The sequence below is a fragment of the Glycine max genome, chromosome 15 (assembly GCF_000004515.6).
Source record: "Glycine max cultivar Williams 82 chromosome 15, Glycine_max_v4.0, whole genome shotgun sequence".
NCBI classification, from domain to species: domain Eukaryota; kingdom Viridiplantae; phylum Streptophyta; class Magnoliopsida; order Fabales; family Fabaceae; genus Glycine; species Glycine max.
In genome coordinates, this window is record NC_038251.2 from 1185129 (window position 1) to 1207174 (window position 22046).

The following is a 22046-nucleotide window of genomic DNA, read 5'->3' on the forward strand; positions in this document are numbered from 1 at the left end:
GACTGTCCCTATCACTACCTCATTGGCATGGAAGGAGAATTAGAAACTTAAATGTACTTTTCTACCTCATAATGCATATGATAATATGATATTGAACTTAATTAGTCAAATAGCAAGAAAAATCATCCATCATCCATAATATAAAAGCTAAGGCGCCAGACAACATCAATTATAGTGATGGTCAAAGGACCGCAGTAGCAGCGATGGTTTAGGGACACTGACGATGACATTGACAACAATCAAAGGGTGCTATTGTTCTGTTCGGAGGTTGTCAGTGATGCTGGCAGGTACTAATAGCATTGGACATTGGTGCTCATACTGAAGACTGAAGTTAAGGAGATTAATAAATACAATTTTGAACAAGGTCACAGTAAATTATTTGAGTTTATTAAAATATGTTGCAATTTTTACAGGTTTTTTATTTCATTGGAATAAAAAAATTAGTGTATGTTTTTAAAATAAGTTGTAATTTATTTTAATAAACTTATAATTAAATTTTATGGTATACAATTTCCTGAAAAAGAAGCTATTAAATAAACACTTAGTTAAGTTGCAGGTCAAATTGTATTATAAATCTTCTCATATTTTTCTTCTAATCTTCTTTCTTAATAAACACAATATTAAATACATTTTAAGTTCTGGAGACTTGGAATTAAAGAATTATAATAACAACAATAATTTTTTTATCTCACGCATGATGATGTTGACTCAATTAAAGACCAAAGACCAAATTTTCATGGATATTATTTTCCAAATAATCTCTCCTAATTTCCTCCAACATTCTCATTCACCAAAAAAAAATCCTCCAATATTCCTAATCTTCCTTTCTCCCTTTTCAGAAGTTAAAAAACCATCCAATTTATCAGTTAAACAATTAAATGTTAGATGTTTTGATTAAAAAAAACTGTTATAAGATTATAAATGTACCTGTGCCGTGTTTTCCAATGTATTTCAATAATAAAATCTATAATTCGTTTATCCAATGCTCCAAGCAAGACCCTTCAAGTTTTAATCCGGGTCACTGAGGGGCTTCATGATTTTGATCCTAAGTACTTGATCTGCCAAATCTCAACGTCGCGTCCTCTATCATATTCTCCAACATACTGTGGAATTTGAGAGATGTCCATCTGCTTCCCCACAAAATTAGGCATGCTTACAGACTCGAGGCTTTCAATTTCTGTAATAAATTACGTACATCAAGCATTCCATATTATGAATAATTATGTAAAACTAATACACACTAAAAATACATATATGTGCTTACCATCCTCATCCCTGAGATAGCTTCGAAAATGTGAATATCCATTTGCAACAACATCAAGGTCAGAAAGAGAAAAGTTGTATCGCTTTTCCAGTGCCATGTATAACACCTACAAATAAGATGAATGTTGAATAAGTGAATGCACTGAAGAGGGGCTCAACAGATCATGACTGCAACATTTCCTCCCCATGTTCCATACTCATCATGGTGCGTGTTATCTCCATACCCCTCCCCTTTGTTAACATAATAATAATTGAATTCATAATGTTTAAAATATCAAAGAAAAATATATTTCATTTTATCATTTTTATTTGATTTGTTTGCTTTCTCGATTGTATTTTTTTTCAATACTAATATTGACAACAGTGCAACAAATAAATATAATTTGATCTTGAATAAATTCATCAATTTACACATGTTAAATAGGCTTCTTTTTTTTTTTTTTTACTTCATCAAGTAGTAGATTCGTTGGATTTTCTGCTATACAAAAAAGAAATTCTGTTTTGATACCTTTGTGGAACCCCTTGACATTAATCTCTCTAAGGTACTGAAAAATGCATCAGTCAGCTCATCACTATAAATAACATCAGCAGCCACCAGCAAAGAAGCATTTTCTGCATCTTCAATTTCTCTGGAAGTCCAAGAATACCTGGATGATGCATAAAGTGATTGTGAGCACACCTGATATAGAAAAGTATAAAGAAGCAGTTATGTTCATGCCAGAACCAAATGGAAAATATTGCGAAAAGAAAGAAGCAATAATTTCTTGGGAGAATATTCATCAAAATAATTAACTTTACTTTTGTGTGGAAGGAGCCTCTCCTGTTTTTGCTTTAGGAGGCCAGCAACCGAACCAATCAAGTTCACGTACATAAATTTTGGCTTGATAATTCAATAATCCAAAATTAAGCTGAACGTTCTTTGCACAGTTGTCAAGTATTTCAGTCCCATGGTCTGACAAATAATAATAAGCGTTGTCCGTCCATTAAAATCATCAACTTTAAAAGAACAAAAATTTAAAAGAAATAAACAAGTTCCTCGTATAACAAAAGGCACCATAGTTCTCTATAATTATGCAATATGGTCCCCACTCCCCATTTGTAGTAGGAGAATATGAATTTCCACCATGATGATTCATAGGAGCAGGGAAGAGTGGCACTCAAATAAAAGAAGGCACCATACCTGTTAGGAACACTGCATTTGCAACACGTGCAAGTAATAAACCCACCAAGCCTGGTTGAAAACTTGAAATCAAATACATTTCTTGATAAATAACATGCTGTTCTTCAAATACAGATTTTATTATTATTCCTCTTCATAGACATCAAAGCAGTTATTAGGAGTGCCTCAAAGTGTTTTATTAAACAATCAGCAGTTGAATAAGAAAACACATTAATTGTTTTTCTTTTTGTAACAATAACAACTAGTCTCAAACTTATGATAGCTTTTCGATTGTAACATGCTGCTGTTAAGACTTTTCTATCGCAAGAATGACAAACTCTGTTAGGTTGATTTAGGTGTTTATATAGAAGTAAGATGAGGGAACTTCTAAAAAAGTTAAGGTGCATAAGCTGATTTTTACTCTTGCAAGTTTGATTCATTTTTATTTCCTTCTCATATTACTCTTTGTTTAGAAGTTTATTCAAACTAGCCCTAAATCTCTTAATATATGTGTTTCTGTGCTGCTGAAATATCTATCTCATTAGAAGAATGCTAACGCCTAAGTCCTAACAACACCGTATCTTTAACACTATATTATTGGATGAAATCCTATGCTGGCCTCATCATATACTAAGAGGAAGTGTTAGAAAAAGAGAAAGAGGATATCCCTGGCACTTGTCATCTTATAATTATAGTTCATTAGAAGTCAGAAATGAAGACTTAAGGAAATGATTGCAAAACGTAAGAAGAAATGACAAAAAAGGGAAAGTAATTAATTAGCAACATACCAGTTCCAGCGCCAAGTTCTAATGCAATAACTTGATGAAGTTGAGAGGAAGAAGATGCTTTATGCAATATAAAATCAGATAATAATAGTTCAGCTCTCCAAACCTGACAAGAATTTGGGGAAAGTAATGAAAGAGATGAATGGATGGATTGGAAAGGCAAAAAGATGATGAGAAATACCTGGAGACCAACATTTGGAATTGACGAAGTGATGTTATGCTGGATTCTGACACTAAATGAATGTTGTGCGTTTGCTTCGAACATAGCGGTGCGTCGTCGAGGGAGAAGAAGGTCACCATCTTGGTCGAATTGGAGATTCGTAGAGAAAGAGAAAAGGGAAATATAGGGTCCGGAGAAACCGGCTGGGCAACCCAGGTGCACCTCGCTCATCACTTCTTCTGATTCCATTCCTATCCTTGTGATTCGATCAAGGACCAAAATATCATATCCTACCCACCCACTTTGCCAAACAACAAAATATATTCATCTTAATGTCATTCTTGAAGTGAAAACCATCTTTTTATAAGAAAAGTATCCTAAAATAATAACGAATCAATTTAATTTATAGAGTTATTAACGAATCAATTTTAAAATATTATGTGCTTGAAATATATTAATAAATAATTTTAATACATTATTATATATTTACATAAAAAAATTATATTGTTAATCAACTAATTTTTTATATGAAGTTATTAAATAAAGAATCAAAAATTATTTTGTAATAATTATATTAACTAATTACCTTTAAATTAATTTTTAGTTTCAATATTCCAATCTCATTCAACAATTAATATGCTTTATAAAATTTCTAAGTAAATTAAAAAAATACAGAATTTAAAAGTAGAAACAAATATTATTGAGTATTTGAGAAATACTCGAGAAAAAAAAACTCCTGTAACTCAAATTGGTCTTACCTAATTAAATTTAAATTTATTTTTAGTATAAAATTTTAACCTAAAAGTCTAAATATTAATTAGCAAAATATTTATTGATGAAAGTATATAGTGGACTAAGTCAAACAGCTTGATAGCCCATTCAAAGAGATGCATAACAATGAACCAACTTCCTTCAAAGAATCTTGTGATTGGATCAAGGAATATAATTTTTTTCATTAGCTTAGGCTACTCATTCTTGTAGTAATTAACTTGTTTTGTAAAATTATCAAAGGCTCCCAATGGGCTACATCTACTACATTTGTTCAATGTTGTGCTTGTAGCTGTGATATGTTTATCTACTACACCATGTGGAAATTCATTATGCTTATTAAATAGTCCACTTCAATGTTAAACTTTTTACACTTAAGCTTCTCCTCAAGCAAAATATAACTTGTTATGAACTCATTGCAAAATTTTAGTGCATACACAAAAAGTCATACTTGTGCTTATAAAGGTCTCGAATATGACCGAACGACAGTGGGGGTGGGGAGCCGGGGAGCCCGTCCCTGACTTTTTGATAAATTTTTTAAATTAAATTACTCATTTTGGTTCCTATTTTATAATAAATTATAATATATTTTTTTTTAAAAAAAGTCATAAATTTTTTTTCTCAATGTTATTTATAGTAGTAGAAATTTGAGTTTATAACTTTTAGTTTTTTTTTTATCATTATCTTCGACACATTAAAGATTTTATGTTATTTATCTTAAAATTTTAATCAAATGTCACTGTTAAAAAAAATCATAGGAGTAGTAAAAAAAGAAGAAAAGATCAAAATCAACTAAAAAACTTTAAATTTTAATTACCTAGAAATATAATTTCATAAAATTAAAAAGTTATATAAAAATCATATAAATATGTTTTATATATCATTTTATATTTATTAATTAATTTTATCAAGTACTTTCTAATTCAAAAAATTAACTTAACCCTAATTAACAAAATTTGCCTTCTGGTTTCAATTTTTTATCGATAAAAGTTAATTATTAGATTTTTATTAGCCAGAGAAATCAAATCCGTCATCTTTTTTTCCTCCCTTCTCCTTTTACAACCAGCTTAAGACTCCGTGATTTTCACATTAATTATCTTATAAAAAATTGTAAATGTAAATAAGTGAGTGGGTCAACAACTACACCTACTTGTAGTTCTTTAAAAAAGAATGACATTTTTATTTCAATCTCAAAAATTCACCCGGGAATAAAAGAACTATTTTCCACAGTTGGGAAGTGTGAGGTTGTTGCTTAATGTAATGCATTAAGAGCTCTGGATACAAGTGTGAACATTAAAACAAGCTGGATATACATCTCAGAGAATTCGGGAAAAGTAAATACTACTGATATTTAATCAAGAGGAGATTAAAATATATCAATTCACTTCTAATTATCCAATTCTGATTCATATTTTTTGCTGAAACATATGCTTGATTATTTAGATAAAAATACTAATCATCAATGATAAGTAAAACTTACTTCATGTAACTGAGGCGGTGACTGAAGTCTCTGCTCCAAAGCCTTGCTGTTCCATTCAATAGAGAACTCTTGCGCTACATCATGCAACAGCTGGATCTTCATTTCTTTCGAAGGAAGATCTTGCCTCAACTTTTCAACAAACTGCAGAAAATCAATTATTCAAGTAAGTGGATACAAAGACGTCATCAAGAAAATAATTTACAGGCTATAAAAGTGGTTCCATCAATTACCTCTTTACTTATGTAAAGTTCAAGAGAATTCCCAAATTTCCCTGTGAACAACGTTCTTAGCTCGCGTAGTTCCGGAAGATCAGAAAATATTGTCAAGCTAAACTTCTGCTAACGCCTTCAAGTAAAGAAAATTTAAACAGTGACAGGCTGAACTAATTAATTAAAGCTGAGGAACATACTTAAGCAATGAACCTCCTAGTTTCATTAAATTCCACCCAACAAAAGGAATGCAAGAGTGATGGAAGATAAAAAAAAAATGACTACATATTGTATTGTATACACAAGAAATCATAAAATCATACATCTGCTTGCAAAGGTTTCAAATATGATCTGACAATATGCAAGTAACAAATTTTCCTATAAGTTCATAGCAACATATCATCTCTTGCTCGAGGAGAAGCCCTTCGGCCTGCTTGAAGTGTAAAGAGTTTAACATTCAAGTTGACTACACTACTAAAAAAACCTCTTTTTATGACATACAATTTAAGGCCCTTCGTCTTTGTTATTTAAAAAAAATAAAAAAGGTTTTTTCATTGGTTTTTTACACAAAACATTTGTTGTTCTCTACGCATTCTGAGCAAAGCGAACCTCAAAGTTGACCGAGAAGGCAACATCTGCTGTGCCCTAGTCTGCCCTGCCGTGGTTGTGTGTGCCGTGGTAGCTTCAGTGCCGTGACTGTTCTGTGACTTGCGAGCCCCCCTTTCACAGGTATGCGTTGTGTTTTAAATTTTTCGCTCAACCCTATTCTTTGAGCCACTTATGTCCACTGCAAAGAAATCTGGACACTCAAACATTTCAGTATTGGCGGGTCTCTGAAACCCTCCACATGAATTCCACTTGGTGGAATCATGATAGGGTTTTGGGGGACTTTCACCCATTCCCTTAAGAGGGGTCTGATGGATTGTTTGGCATATAGCCAAGTTTTAAATTTTTTTGCTTATTATTGTACGTATATGGATATTCCAAAGTCTAGTAATCTCCTATGTTAGTTTTCTACTGCTCTTATATTCTTGTTTTGTTTAATGCCTTGACAACATTCGTTTAAATCAGTAAAACGAGACTCTGAAACTAGCTAAAATATTATTTAAAGATGTATTATAACCTTTCATCTTTTATTTTCTGTTTGACAGGTCCTTGCCTTTAGGGACATAGATCCCCAAGCTCCTACCCATATTCTAATCATTCCTAAAGTTAGGGATGCATGGTTGACTGGTCTGTCCAAGGTATTTGTTAATGAGTTTTCTGCGTCTGTAGGCATATTATGTTGTCTGAGATGTTCATTTGAAGATCATTTATATACATGTGCTCAGTATGCTCAATAACATTATTTATTAATTATTATATAAAGTAAAATATATTTTTAAATTCATGTAAAAATAACATAACGATATAGGAAAGTTCACAATAGTGATAGATTTCCTTCAGTATGAGCATACTGGTAGCATGAAAGGCTTAATTTTTCTGATGAAAAACATTGTGCAGCTTGTACACTCATCTAATAATACTGCTTTGAAGTTGTTATTTGAGGACTATATGGCTTGGGAAAAATTACTTCACTGAATCCCTGAAAGTTTGTCCTCACGTGCCAGCTAACATTGCTACTGTCCATTACATTGCTTTGAAGTTTGTAGTCATATATGAAGTGTGATGTGCGATTTTGGATCCAAATTAAGCTCTGTAGATATGCAGAGTTTAGGAGTGTTGCTGTCTATTACATTGCTTTGTAAACTATGTGTATTCTTCTTCTTTAAATTATTTATACTGATGCCAAATATTTATTAGGACATAGTCTATTGTTTCTCTAAGTACTATGATTTATTCTACTATAAAATTGGTTCTTGATAATTATGTAAGGTTTTTATTCATAGAAACTCATTTTAAAATGTGGTTTGGCTTGTACAACAAGGAAGTTTCTTAACTTCTTTTTATGGTGAATCTAGTTTGGTGTTGTTTACCTTTTTTTAGTAGTGCTAATTAATAAGCATAATGAATTTGCACATGGTGTAGTAGATAAAAATATCACAGTATACTGCTGCAAGCACAACATTGAATAAGTGCAAGATGTAGCCCATTAGGAGCCTTGGATAATTTTACATAACAAATTAATTAATACAATAATGAATAGCCTAAGTTAATGAAAAGAATTATATTTTATTCAAATTTTCTGTGATCCAATCAAAAGACTCTTTTAAAGAAGTTAGTTCACTGCTACGCATTTCTTTCAATAGGCTATAAGTTGTTTGAAGAAGCTGACGAATATATTGGAAAAGGTCAGAAAACTGTTCTTGCGGAGAGGGTATGTTCTTGTGTCTGAAGATCAAGAATGCAGAGACTCTTGTGAGGAATGGAATGAAATTCACAAAGAAAGAGTTTGGGAAAAATAGTTGCTTTATCAGCAAGAAAGAATGTAGAGAGAAAAAATGGGAGTTTGTGAAAAGAAAATAGTAAGGAGAAGTAGTAATGAAATGCAATGGGGTGAGTTTTGAGGAAGAGAGAGAGAAAGGGCCATAGCTAAATTTTATTTTTTATCATTCAAGTTCTGGGATTTACTTACTACTAATAATATACTGTATATTCTCTCTAAAAATATTAAATAGTGTTATTTAATTTAGTTATTAATTTAAATCAATATTATTTTATTATATATATAGATTTTATTTTATTCTATTACAACTATATTCAATTATTATTCCTTTAAATGCAAACAATTCTATTTTTTAAATTTTTATTCTTAACAATAGATTTTTATTCTATTTTTTTATCATTTTTATTCTTAATCAATTATTTCATTCTTCTTTTAGCATTTTTCATAATGATTCTAATATTTTTTAATAATTTATCATGAAAAATGATGGATCAATTTATTTCATTCTTTTTTAGTATTCTTTAGTTAACAATATATCTTTTGTAGATAATATGTATTATGCTATATCAATTTTGCATAAACTCATATTTTACATCGTGTAATTAAAAATTATAAGAATTTAATATAAAAAGAAAATATTTGATTTATGAACTATATTTAACATTAATTGATAAAAATATATTGAAAGGTTAAAGAACATTTGAAGTTTGGATAATAAAATTCACTTATTTGGAATGATTTTTTTGCTCAAATCAATTTTTTTCTTATTTATTAAACTAAATAAGTTTTATCGAACTGGTAAGACCGGCGATTTTGTATGGAACAGAATGTTGGGCGGTCAAGAGCCAACATGAGACTAAAGTAGGTGTAGCGGAGATGAGGATGTTGCGGTGTGGATGTGTGGTAAGACTCGACAGGATAAAATTAGAAACGGAGCTATTAAAGAGAGGGTTGGAGTAGCGTCTATTGTAGAGAAGATGGTGGAAAATAGACTTAGGTGGTTTGGACATGTAGAGAGAAGACCGGTAGACTCTATAGTGAAGAGAGTAGACCAGATGGAGAGAAGACAAACAATTCGAGACAGAGGAAGACCCAAAAAGACTATAAGAGAGGTTATCAAGAAGGATCTCGAACTTAATGATTTGGATAGAATATGGTACTTGATAGAACATTATGGCGGAAGTTGATCCATGTAGCCGATCCCACCTAGTGGGATAAAGCGTTGTTGTTGTTGTTGTTCTTCAATAAAAAATATATAAATTTATTAATATAAAATACATCAAATCTAAAATAAAATTTATGGGGATACATTTTTTTTGAAGTACCGAATTTTATAAAAAAAAAATACAAAGTTGATGCATGCATATGAAAATATAGTATACATCATACAAAATTCTGGTGTGATTTTTATAATACTTTACATTTTATTGTATATTAATATTGTTAACTATTGTGTGTGTATATAATATATATTTTTATTAATATATTTTCTACTAATTAAAATATAATAAATAAATACATTAAACAATTATAATGTATAAAAAAATTTAAATTATAAAATTAATACCCAGGACACGGCACACTAAGCTACTTCTATATAAAAAAAATTAAGATATGAAAATAAAAAACAGTTAGAATTATGAAGTTCATGTTAATTTACGTATGTATTATTATTACGACTTGTTAATGAACTTTTACTCCTAAAAAATTAAGCTTTTATTCCATCTTTCTTATATCTATCCACGTAAAAAGAAATCGAATATCCAGTAATAATGTAATTATAGGAAACTAATGAGTATGAATGTATTTTAGCTCACAATTCACATTGAATTTATAAGAAAGAACTTATGTTTGATTTATGTAAAATGCATGTATCATTAGGGATAGATATATAGAGGATAAGTATTTTTTATAATGAGCAAAAAAATATTAAGTGTAACTAAGTCTTAAATCAAAAATTGATTTCATAATTAATTCAAATCTTCAAAACTTACTTATAATCATATTTCGGGTCTTACATAAAAGATAAATATTCTAATTACAATTGTTTAAAAAAATTATGGGGAATATCGATCTATAAGAATTTATATCCCTAAGTTTTGATATACGAAGCAAGACAACATTTGTAAAACAATCAAAAGCTGGCCGGATATCAACGTCTTTTTATTTAATTTTTTATTATAAAAGGCATGGGCCATAAAATTGTGAAATTCGACAATTGGCAATTGAGTGGAAAAAGGTACAAAAATATAATTATACTTTACCATTAAATTAATGAGTTTAATCGTTTGCTTGCTCCAACTTGCTGGCAAAGTGACAAAGGAAAAAGGGATAATTAACCACTATAATATCCTGATGGCATTGTAATATCCAGTTTGTTATTCTAGAAAAATAAGTCATTTTGGATTTAACAATTAAGTTCAAAATATAGTTTATACAATTAAATAACCTCGTTTAGACATTTTATAATATACTTGTTAATATAAAACTTATCATTACCAAAATCAAATACGGAGATTATTATAATATTCTTATCACCAGATAACATTTTTATCTAATGGCAGTTAGTTTGTTCCAGCTGGCATATTATCTTAGCTTTCTAATTGGCAGATAGTACTCACGTTGTTTATTTAAATTCTATTAGGATGACTCACGTTGTTGATTTTATGTTATAAGATAGATTTAAATCTGTAAAAAAAAATTATTTAAAAATATGTTAAGTATAATAACAATCAACTAGTAAAGAAAAACACATGTACCGAAATACTATATATGATCTCTAATGATTATTAACAAATAACACTGTAAGTAGCGTCCATTTCACAACTTATTAGCATCCTGTATCCGTTCGTTAAATTAAACGAGCCTAATGCAATAATAAACAAAATAAACAATGCATAAGAAGCTTTAGAAACATATTAATATAAGAGACTACTATTTGTAATCAACAAAAATGATCATTTGTAAAACGCTTTTAGTTAATTGCATTTCTCCTAAAGTTTTATAATTGAGCCATTTTATTCTTTTAGATTTCAGTTATACTAATTGGGTTCTTCAAATTTTCTTTTCTTCACAATTAAGTTTCTTCATTCTGGTCCAGTATTTCACAAAATTAGCTAACATGAAAAATTGAGAATAATATGTCAACGATTAAATACAGTTTACTGGCTGAAAAGAAAGAATATCTGAATTACAAATTACAATAACCGAAATTTTTTTTTTTTTTTGTGTGTGTGACACTAAAAATGTGTGCTGACCATATTTTTATGATATTTATGGAACAACAAAAGATCGATGTCTTTCTGTCATGAGAAATATTAAATCGTGAAGGAAAGACCTAATTATAAATAGAAAAAAACCTGAAAGATTAATTAGTCCAATTTAAATCTAAAGGACCAAAATTATATAATTGTAATATATGAAGAACTATAAATCGGTAAGCACACAATAAAAGTATAAACAAATGCCATAAATAAGTAACTGCTAAAAATATTTTATCAATCACACGCTCAATTGAGTTAGAAGACAAATTAATTTGTCATTTCAAGCTGATATCTGAGAACTGGAATAATAATTAATGAATTAAAATACTCTGATGGCCGAATTCGAATATTCATTGAATCAAATATTCACTTCTATGCTTGTTAATTCACTTGTTCTTATTCACCAATCAATTCAATTCAAAGAAAGAACCAAAAAAAGCAAAGGATATATGAAGACTTTTTCCTGACTATAAAGTTTGGTTTGCGTGTGCTCCTACCTTTGTCACCTCAGACTCGTTGCATGGTGACTCCTTCAACTTTTGTAAGCTGTGATTGTCCATGTCCCTTCAAATGCAAATGCATGTTCCGCGTTCTTTATTCTTCTTGATTCACTGTTAATTAAATTATGCTACATTCTCTGTTTTTGTTTTCCGTTGCCATGTATACGCTACATGCTGCATGTGTCATATGATGCCTCAATTGTAACCACTTTATGATCCTTATTTAATTAAGGACAATTATTTCGCACTTGATTTCCGGTTTATGTCGTTATAAGCCTGAGCCGTTTAATTTAGGGGCGAAGACAAGCAATTGTTAAATTTAAATGATGACTTGCACATTGTATTCTTTTTGCCGAGAAAAATCGCTCATTTTGTCAAAAGAAAAGAGTTTTAGGTGGCAGTCAGGTTCAACCACTGCCTATTTCATAAAAAAGTTTTTTTTTTCTCCAGTGGTAAGGTTAATTATTTTAGCATTTGTGATCGGGAATGATGAGTTGAGGGGGACAAAATAAATTTAGGATATAAAGTAACTATATTTTGGTTAGGTTAAGGTGATTTATATTGGATATTTGGATTAAAAGTGATGATGAATCTTTGGTGTTAGGGTTTTGCCATTTCTTTGGGTAGTTCCTATCTTCACTTCGCTTTTTTGTTTATCCACACCCTTTCTTTAAGTATTCATTCTTCTTTTTAATTTGTTTTTCAAAAATGTCCTTTTCCAAAAAAATATACTCCCCTGTTGTCAGTTTCGGAAAAATCATCCACCCCCAACTAGGACACAACATCGTCCCCGCCTACGACAACTTCGACCTCAGGTACACCTTCTCATAGCAGATCTTGCCAACACTTAACCCTGCCATATTTTTCTTTGATACAAGCCGGTATCAAGCAAGTCATGAACAACAATCACAAAGAGAGTTAAACTCGTTAAGGAATCTACAAAGTCTTTAGACCCAGTTAAGACCAAAACCCTAGAACTCTATTTGATGTTGACGAAAGATATAATGCATTCAATGCTTCAGTGTTCGGTGCAATCAAGCACAAATCAGTCCTGTTTAATGATTTATGGGATGGAAAAAAAATACATGCACCCTCAAAGGGAAATGGGGGCGTCGATGTTTGAGTCAATGTTTGTGTCGAATAGAGTGTAAGACCGCATCAGGATCCTCAACTCAAACGGCGCAATTCCACTGCCATCGTTTGTGTCGAATAGAGAGTACGCTTCCTTCATCAAAGACACTTGCTCCTCGCTCAGATCTTTACCCATTTGCCTTTTTCTTTTTTCCCTTTTCTTCTCTCAACTACTGCAGTGTTACAAGGGCGGATGAAATTGAAAATTGAAAAATGAAACATTTTCCTCTTCTCAACTACTTTTTCACAACATTTTTTCGCTTTATCTCTATCACATCATCCATCTTATCCTGCACTTCTCTTTCTTTTCTTATCTTTTTCCATGTAAAATTTGATGAGAAAATTTTAACTAGAAACAACATTACTCTCGATGATTTGTCTAGTGAGAAACCAAATGTTGTAACACGACACCTAAAATCTAAAGTGCCTAATAAAAACACACAAAGACAAAACAAAATTATCCCTTATTCTTGTAGGAAATATCTTCAAGTTTGAGTGATTTAGCTCCTTTCCATAGACATTTTATTTATTTGCAGCGTATCACTGACTCTTTAATTAGATTCAGATCCACATCAGGTGTTCAAAAAAAATTTCGTTGTCTGGCTATAACAATGGCAGTTTACTGCATCTGGTTGTCTAGGAACAAGCTAATTTTTTATGATTATCAATTTTCTGTAATAGAAGTTATTAGTAAGATTAAGTTTCTTATGTATAGATAAGTTTGTTGCATTTGTTTTAACATCTTGACATAAACCTTTTTGTATTAGGAAGATTTTTTATTTTCTCTAACTGCAAAGTATGTCATATTTATTGTTATATCATTTTGAGTTAATATAATATATATTTTTCCTAAAAAAAAAAATTATCCCTTACATTGCGTCAAGGAGTCAATCATCAGTGAGTGGCGGATAATCAGTCAATGCAAGGAGTCAATGATTAAGGTGGAAAGGAAGGTAGGAGGCGGTGAGAGTAGAAAGAGGGACGAAATGGGTTTAAAACGCGTTAAAAGAAAGCGTAATAAAAACACACAAAGACAAAACAAAATTACCCCTTACATTGCGTCAAGGAGTCAATCATCAGTCAATGCAAGGAGTCAATGATTAAGGTGAAAAGGAAGGTAGGAGGCGGTGAGAGTGGAAAGAGGGAGGAAATGGGTTTAAAACGCGTTAAAAGTGATGTTGGAATCATATATAGATATATTACATATTAGGTAATTGGATTGATACACTAAACCAAGTGAGAAAATATGAGCACAAGTGTGCTTCCCTCTCTCCTGTTCTTCCTAGTCCTCATCCTCTTGCTACTTGACCCTTCTGAACCCGAAAACGTAGCCATTTACTGGGGTCAAAACGCCGACGAGGGAACTCTTAATGAAACATGTGCAACAGGGACATACTCGCATGTAATCATAGCCTTCCTTTCCACCTTTGGGAATGGCCAGACCCCTCAACTCAGCCTGGCTGATCATTGTGACCCCTCTACTAATGGGTGCACTAAGATTGGGAGAGAGATTAAGAATTGTCAAGAGCAAGGGATCACGGTGATGCTCTCTATTGGAGGAGGATCTGGTAATTACTCTATAACTTCCGATGAGGATGCCAACAATGTGTCCAATTATTTGTGGGATAATTTCTTCGGTGGCTTCTCCTCATCACGCCCATTTGGTGATGCAGTTTTAGATGGCCTTGACTTTGACATCGCGCTGGGTGATAATACATCTTTCATGGCAAATCTTGCACAATATCTCAAATCAAATTCAGATTCACAGACGATACAACAAAAACAACTACCTGCATCTTTGTACTTGTCAGCAGCACCTCAGTGTCCGTTTCCTGATGCTAGGCTGGGTTCGGCCATTGGTACCGGCATTTTTGACTATGTCTGGGTACAATTCTATAACAACCCTTCGTGCAGTTATAGCCAAAACAATTTAGATAACTTTCTAAAATCATGGAGAGAGTGGGCCACATCATTGAAAGTAGGTAAACTGTTTCTGGGGTTACCAGCAGATGAAGCTGCAGCTCCGGCCGGAGGTTATGTTCCGGCTGATGTATTAATGTCTAAGATCTTACCTGAAATAAACAAGTCAACAAATTATGGAGGTCTCATGTTGTGGTCAAGGTACTACGATAAAATTAGTGGATACAGTACCCGCATTCAAAATCCTCTAAGAAATGGGACAGCAAACCCTCTATGCACACGGAAAAGTCAAGCATGTAGGAGCCATGAGGGCGGTTTCGCGGAGCTTCTTGGTTACATGTCCACGCTCGGTATCAAAGTTTATGAAGACGACAACAATGGAACACAGTGCTGTGAGATCATATGTAGGAACAACTGTTCCTGCGACGCGTTTGCTCCCTTAAATCACATTAACAATACTAGTACTGGATGTCAGATATGGCTCAAAGGAACCAAATTTGTTAGAGCTTCTGGAAATATAGCTCTGCCAATCAACGTTTCTGTTGCATTGCTGGAACACAAAGGTACATTTAATTTAATATATTTCTTTTTTTTTTGGTCCCCTAAAGGAACTGGTTATGGAACAAAAAATGCTTACTTTTTGGCTCCTATGGTTATAAATTTTTCTCTTTTAGTTCGTATATTTATAAACATTCATCAAAGAATCTAGTTTAGTTAATTGAACAAAATATATAAATTATTGTAAAATTCCAACTTTATTTTCAATTCCTATGAATCAAACAGAATATTTATAAACACCATATTTTAGTCTTTACATTTATCACTTTTAATCTTTTTTATTCCTTATGCATATCATTTTAATTTCTACACACGTTATCTTCTGCAGTAAACAGCTGGTGGATTTGGCTCATCGTTGGGGTGGGAGCAGCTTTTGTAATACCTGTGATATTCTATTTATCGCGTGCCTTCCTGAGAAAATACAAAGCAAAAGGTAAGTAAAATATGGATATGGTTTTATGATCATTTTAAGCATTTTAAGACTCTTTTTCAAATAACTTATATTTTCATGTCACGCCACTAGTGGAGAGAAAAAAGATGCAGAAGAAGTTATTACATGACATTGGAGGTAATGCAATGCTTGCAATGGTGTACGGCAAAACCATAAAAAGTAATAACAAGGGAAAGACTAACAATGAAGTTGAACTATTTGCTTTTGATACCATCGTTGTTGCCACAAACAATTTCTCAGCTGCAAATAAGTTAGGAGAGGGTGGTTTTGGTCCTGTTTATAAGGTAATTTGAAACTTTGTAATACATCTTCATAAGAATTAATTGCCTTAAATTTGAAACTATCAGAATAAGAACTAATATAATGACACCTTCAGGGAAATCTAAGTGATCAGCAAGAAGTAGCAATAAAGCGACTTTCTAAAAGTTCGGGACAGGGGCTAATAGAGTTTACGAATGAAGCCAAACTCATGGCCAAACTCCAGCACACTAATCTGGTAAAGCTTTTAGGGTTCTGCATCCAGAGAGATGAAAGAATATTGGTCTATGAGTACATGTCTAACAAGAGCTTAGACTTCTACCTATTTGGTAGGCTTTCTTTTATCTTAACAAAGGTAAGAATGTGCCAAATGTTAGCATGTAGCATATTAACAAGCAACCTTACTTTAAAACAGATTCGGCTAGAAAGGATTTGCTAGACTGGGAAAAACGGTTGAACATCATTGGAGGAATTGCTCAAGGACTTCTATACCTTCATAAGTATTCAAGACTAAAGGTGATACATCGGGACCTAAAGGCAAGCAATATATTGCTTGATCACGAGATGAATGCTAAAATATCTGACTTTGGCATGGCTCGAATATTTGGAGTAAGAGTATCAGAAGAAAACACAAATAGAGTTGTTGGTACATAGTAAGTTTATAAACGATAGTGAATTTTCAAATTTTTTAAAATTTTGGTCTTTGATATATGTTTATGAAAACATCTGCCTTTGCAGTGGATATATGGCTCCAGAGTATGCAATGAAAGGTGTTGTGTCCATCAAAACAGATGTGTTCAGCTTTGGTGTGTTGCTACTAGAGATACTTAGTAGCAAAAAGAATAATAGTCGCTATCATTCGGATCACCCACTCAACCTCATAGGATACGTAAGTTTCTCAAATGACTAGTCCACTAAATTTTATGCTTAATTATCAAAGGTGAAGATCTTTTGTGGATGTTGGAATTCTTGTAGGCGTGGCAGCTCTGGAATGCAGGCAGAGCTCTGGAGCTTATAGACTCAACGTTAAATGGATTGTGTTCTCAGAATGAAGTTTTCAGATGTATTCATATTGGCCTCTTGTGTGTACAAGATCAAGCAACGGATAGACCTACAATGGTAGATATTGTTTCATTTCTATCAAATGATACAATCCAACTTCCCCAACCAATGCAGCCAGCATACTTCATCAATGAGGTTGTGGAAGAGTCAGAGCTTCCTTACAACCAGCAAGAATTTCATTCCGAAAATGACGTAACAATTTCTAGTACGCGTGCAAGATAATTGGACAATTGTGTACACCAAATTTCACTTTTTAATACTGCATCACTCTGGCGGTGGGAGTTCTTGGTATTATTGTTTGTGCCAATTTTACTTCTTTTAGATAACTGACCATTTTAGTTAGTAATAATAAATATATCTGGAACGTTTTATTTTCAAAATTTTGGTCTATTTTTTTTTTTTGTTCGGTGGAAAAATAACAAGAAGATCACCCATGAGGCCATGACTATCATTCAGAAGGAGATAATCCAGAGGTGTGGGAAAATCATCCGAAATACAATACAAATACAAGGAGAATAAAAAAGGGTCACAGGTTGTGAAAATCATGTAAAAAATAACAATTGAAAAAGATTCTAAAAAAAATATTATTTTTTATGCAATTTTCACCTTTTCTAAATCAAACATAATCCATTGGAGAACCGGGCACTCAACTAACATTAAGAACTTTTTATATTGGCAAAGTATTCACTGGAGATGGAGGTACTGGAGTGCGAGCACCTTATAATGAAAAAAAATTATTAAATGAAGATTTGGTTCATCCTACTCTTACACTCGTGGGCATCTTGTTTTCCTATGTTATATAGACTTGTATTTTATTATTGGAAGTGGTGATATTATACATATGACTATTTCACCAAAAAGTTTTCTATTAGTTCAAAACAATCAATATGTAAAATCAAATCAAGTAATTGTTGAGATTCGCGTAGAAATGTATACTTTGAATGCGTAGAAATGTATACTTTGAATTTATAAGAAAAAGTTCAAAAACATATCTATTAAACTCGTATTTTCATATAAATGAATCTAATAAAATAATTTTTATGTCTAAAATTAATTCAAAAATGATTCATAATTGTGTCCTATATCATTTTAGAAGGACCATTATGACAATCTTTAAAAACATAAAAGACTAAACTAAACATGTTAAAACATAAAAAGATCAAATTGAATATAATCTAAAATATAAAGGATAAAATTATATTTTAGCCTATAAATAATGATACTAAACTAATATAATTATCTGTTTTTTTATTTATTATACCTAAATAAAATATGACTATAATAATTTATTTTAAAAGTTACATTAGAATAATTTTTAATTGATTAATAGTGTAAAATATTTACATTTATGATGCATCAAAACTAAAATTAATCTTTATATCTTTTAAAACAAAATTTTCATATTCACTTTATGTTTTTATTTAATATGAGAATTAATCTGATTTGTAATGTCTCGAAAGTTATACGATTCTAATTAATTTTTTCCAAATTTTCTGTTAAACTTTGTTATCTTTAAAAAAATTCAATGCATTTGTTGACAAAAAAAAAAAATGCATTTAGTTTTAAAATATTTTTATTTTTGTTTAAGCAAGCAAATACAAATTAAACCCGATCCAACAACACATCTCAGAATCAGGTAGATCTCTCCAACCCACTTCCCACTTATACTGTCTAGTTCTCCAACCTTCCAATCCAACAACACATCTTCACGTCTTTTCATCACACGTTGTTGTTTTCAGACTTAAAAAACGAGATCTTCCTCCTCCTAGGTTGTTGTTTGTTAACATTTCAAAACAGTTAGCAGAACACTATACTCTGATATCAGTCAAATCATATCACATCCAAGCTCCGTGACTAAGTTTGCCATGTTTTAATGATTCATTAGTCCGCGGGTAAAGTATTTTTTTTTATTCATTATTTTCTCATAATCGGCCCTCTATATATAACGCTCAAAATTGTAATAGTTTTCATTTCAGCAGCAGGGGCAAAGAGTGACTTAGATCGAGGAAGGTGATAAGATAATGGAATTTTGGCCAGAATTTCTTGCTAGTAGTACGGGTAAAGAGTTTGTAGCTGGAGGATTTGGAGGCACTGCTGGTATAATCTCCGGTTACCCATTAGACACGCTCCGTGTGATGCAACAAAACTCCAACAATGGCTCTGCTTTCACCATCCTCAGAAATTTGGTGGCCAAGGAAGGACCAACTACTCTGTACCGTGGCATGGCTGCACCTTTGGCCTCTGTTACCTTTCAGGTAAATTAATTATTTGGTTTTTCACGTTATTTCTTTCGTCTTTATCTGTTTTAAGTTTAGTTACAGACATATTTTAAGATCAGGGGCATCACGTGGATGATGGGGGGTTTATCCCTTTATATCCTTTCACGTGGGAGGCCACAACCAACCAATCTCTTCTTCTGCGTTTTTTGGTGTCTTCTGTAATTCCATTGATTATTAGATGTACAATCGTTGAAGCCACCTCAATGCCAGATAGGCTGTTGGAAAATAAATTTTATCAAGGAAAGAAAATCAGTCTTTAGTCCTTCTATTTTCGGTAAAAAATAATTATATACTTTTATACTATGAATGAATTTCATCTTCAAACTTAGAAAAACAAAAAATCACTTGAATTCAGTCTCTCATTCTCAAGAAATCATCGTGTTTTCAAAGTTAAAAGAAATTTAATGCACGTTTTTTAAAGTTTGATGATCATATTCATCGTGTTTGACTTTAAAAACCAGTCCTATTGTCTTATTATTCAATTATTTGTTTGTGGATATTAACGAAAATCATGGTGCACTGAGTCATACACGCCCAGAGGCAATATTAAAATAAATTATGGGAAGAGGGCAACGATGGATTCTGGATTACTGAAGAATCATCATCAATTACTCCACGATCACCGTCATCCAATTGTTGAGAATTCCACCAATTATGAAAGTCGTATTATAAATTGTGACAGTAGAATATGCCAGTGCTAATAAAGTTGCATATGTGATATATGAGTCAGTGAATACTTCAAAATTTGCTCATTATTATGTTCAGTGTTTTACTGGAAAAAAATTAAAGTAAATACATATCTTCTTTAATCGTGGTCGGTGCAAATTTTTAAAAATAATTATTTTCTAAAACAATTTTATATGTTTAAAAAGATGAACTCACCTTGATCACATGAACTCAAATCCTTCTTATAAGAATGTGACTGACCACAACTGAAGTGATTATTTTGTATATGTTGAATGCAGAACGCTATGGTTTTCCAAATTTACGCAGTTCTCTCAAGGGCATTTAGCACGTCCGTTTCTGTTAACGACCCTCCTTCCTACAAGGGTGTTGCTTTAGGGGGATTTTGCTCCGGCGCTTTGCAGAGCATGTTGCTGTCTCCTGTTGAGTTACTTAAAATTCGCCTTCAGCTTCAGAACACAGGCCAATCCACAGAACCACAAAAGGGTCCCATAAGGGTTGCCAACAACATATGGAAAAGAGAGGGTCTTCGTGGCATTTATCGAGGACTTGGCATCACTATACTAAGAGATGCACCTGCGCATGGCCTTTACTTTTGGACATATGAATACGCGAGGGAGAAACTTCACCCAGGTTGCAGAAAAAGTTGTGGAGAGAGCTTGAATACTATGTTGGTATCAGGAGGATTGGCCGGGGTTGTGAGTTGGGTTTTCAGCTACCCTTTGGACGTTATAAAGACAAGATTGCAGGCTCAGACATTTTCTTCGCTGAAATACAAAGGCATTTTGGATTGTCTTCGGAAGAGCGTTGAAGAGGAAGGATACGTTGTTCTATGGCGGGGTTTAGGAACTGCGGTTGCTAGAGCGTTTGTTGTGAATGGTGCTATATTTTCTGCTTATGAGATCACTCTTAGGTGTCTGTTTGACAAATAAACAAATAATTCCTGGAGCATTCTGCATTCAAATGTAGGAAACATTCAAGGGCTGCAAATCAGGTTTTGAGGGAGACGTGACAATGGGATAACACTATGGTGTTTGATAACTTGATGTAATTGCCAAATGCCAAACATTTTTTTTTTTGGTGTAATACCATGGTGTTTTCTAAAAAAAAGTCTTTCTATTTAATCTCAAATTTGGAAGAAAAATAGTTTTATATGAACTATTTGATTATTTACAAGATTACTCTCTGCATACTGCTCTTAAAGTTAATATCTTATTTTATAGTCTCTTTAAGTTAAATATTTAACGATTAAATTAATGTTTCTATACAAAGAGTTATTTAATAAATAATTAGTAAGCACATTAATATGTCCACCTGAAAGTGAAAATAGGCCGAGCTGAGTTAGGCTTGTTAGACTTAAACTTGACCTGAGTTAAAAATATATGACCTAAATTTAGTCAGTTTATTCATTAAAGACTTTTTTTAAGGGTTTGAATCTGACCTACATAAAAGTCTAATCGGGTTTACAAGTTTGTTTTAAGGACTTAATTTATAATAATTTAACACTAAAATAGAGGTAAAACATGTGACACTTTATATATAAGAATAAAATCTTACTTATATGATACAAACATATTTTTATGTTTAATATAACATTCATGATCTTATTTAAAAATATATTTTGCAATAATACATTTAAATATGACATAAATTTATTTTTAATAAACTTAGTTATAAACTTTAACTAGACTACTTATGTAGACCAACATGATTAATACTTAAAAAGACAA

At 31.9% G+C, this 22046-nt stretch overlaps 3 protein-coding genes across 7 annotated transcripts; 2 read left to right on the forward strand and 1 right to left on the reverse strand.

Moving 5' to 3' along the window:
* Positions 1–81: 81 nt before the first annotated feature.
* LOC100306070 (S-adenosylmethionine-dependent methyltransferase family protein) lies at positions 82–3691 on the reverse strand. Of its 3 annotated transcripts, XR_005888534.1 has the most exons (8): positions 3389–3689; positions 3211–3313; positions 2444–2494; positions 2062–2215; positions 1772–1910; positions 1265–1370; positions 928–1177; positions 82–325 (listed from the first exon to the last, which is right to left on the reverse strand). XR_005888534.1 is itself a non-coding variant. In XM_041009406.1 (7 exons), the coding sequence occupies exons 1-7, from the start codon at positions 3614–3616 to the stop codon at positions 1032–1034; spliced, it is 915 nt and encodes a 304-aa protein (XP_040865340.1). In that variant the 5' UTR covers positions 3617–3691; the 3' UTR covers positions 889–1031. The 3 variants fall into 3 exon arrangements, 2 of the variants coding, with proteins under 2 accessions (XP_040865340.1, NP_001237070.2); XM_041009406.1 differs by lacking the exon at positions 82–325 and having other exon boundaries at positions 889–1177; positions 3401–3691; NM_001250141.2 differs by lacking the exon at positions 82–325 and having other exon boundaries at positions 895–1177; positions 3389–3659.
* Positions 3692–14311: 10620 nt separating this feature from the next.
* LOC100794508 (G-type lectin S-receptor-like serine/threonine-protein kinase CES101) lies at positions 14312–17733 on the forward strand. Its single transcript, XM_006597089.4, has 7 exons — positions 14312–15587; positions 15911–16015; positions 16106–16317; positions 16410–16620; positions 16707–16944; positions 17030–17180; positions 17267–17733. The coding sequence occupies exons 1-7, from the start codon at positions 14351–14353 to the stop codon at positions 17573–17575; spliced, it is 2463 nt and encodes an 820-aa protein (XP_006597152.1). The 5' UTR covers positions 14312–14350; the 3' UTR covers positions 17576–17733.
* A 1054-nt stretch (positions 17734–18787) lies between these two features.
* Positions 18788–21447, forward strand: LOC100801221 (mitochondrial arginine transporter BAC2). Of its 3 annotated transcripts, none has more exons than XM_006597092.4 (3): positions 18788–19245; positions 19318–19608; positions 20598–21447. In XM_006597092.4, the coding sequence occupies exons 2-3, from the start codon at positions 19375–19377 to the stop codon at positions 21246–21248; spliced, it is 885 nt and encodes a 294-aa protein (XP_006597155.1). In that variant the 5' UTR covers positions 18788–19245; positions 19318–19374; the 3' UTR covers positions 21249–21447. The 3 variants fall into 3 exon arrangements, with proteins under 3 accessions (XP_006597155.1, XP_006597153.1, XP_006597154.1); XM_006597090.4 differs by having other exon boundaries at positions 19330–19608; XM_006597091.4 differs by having other exon boundaries at positions 19333–19608.
* The last annotated feature ends 599 nt before the right edge of the window (positions 21448–22046 follow it).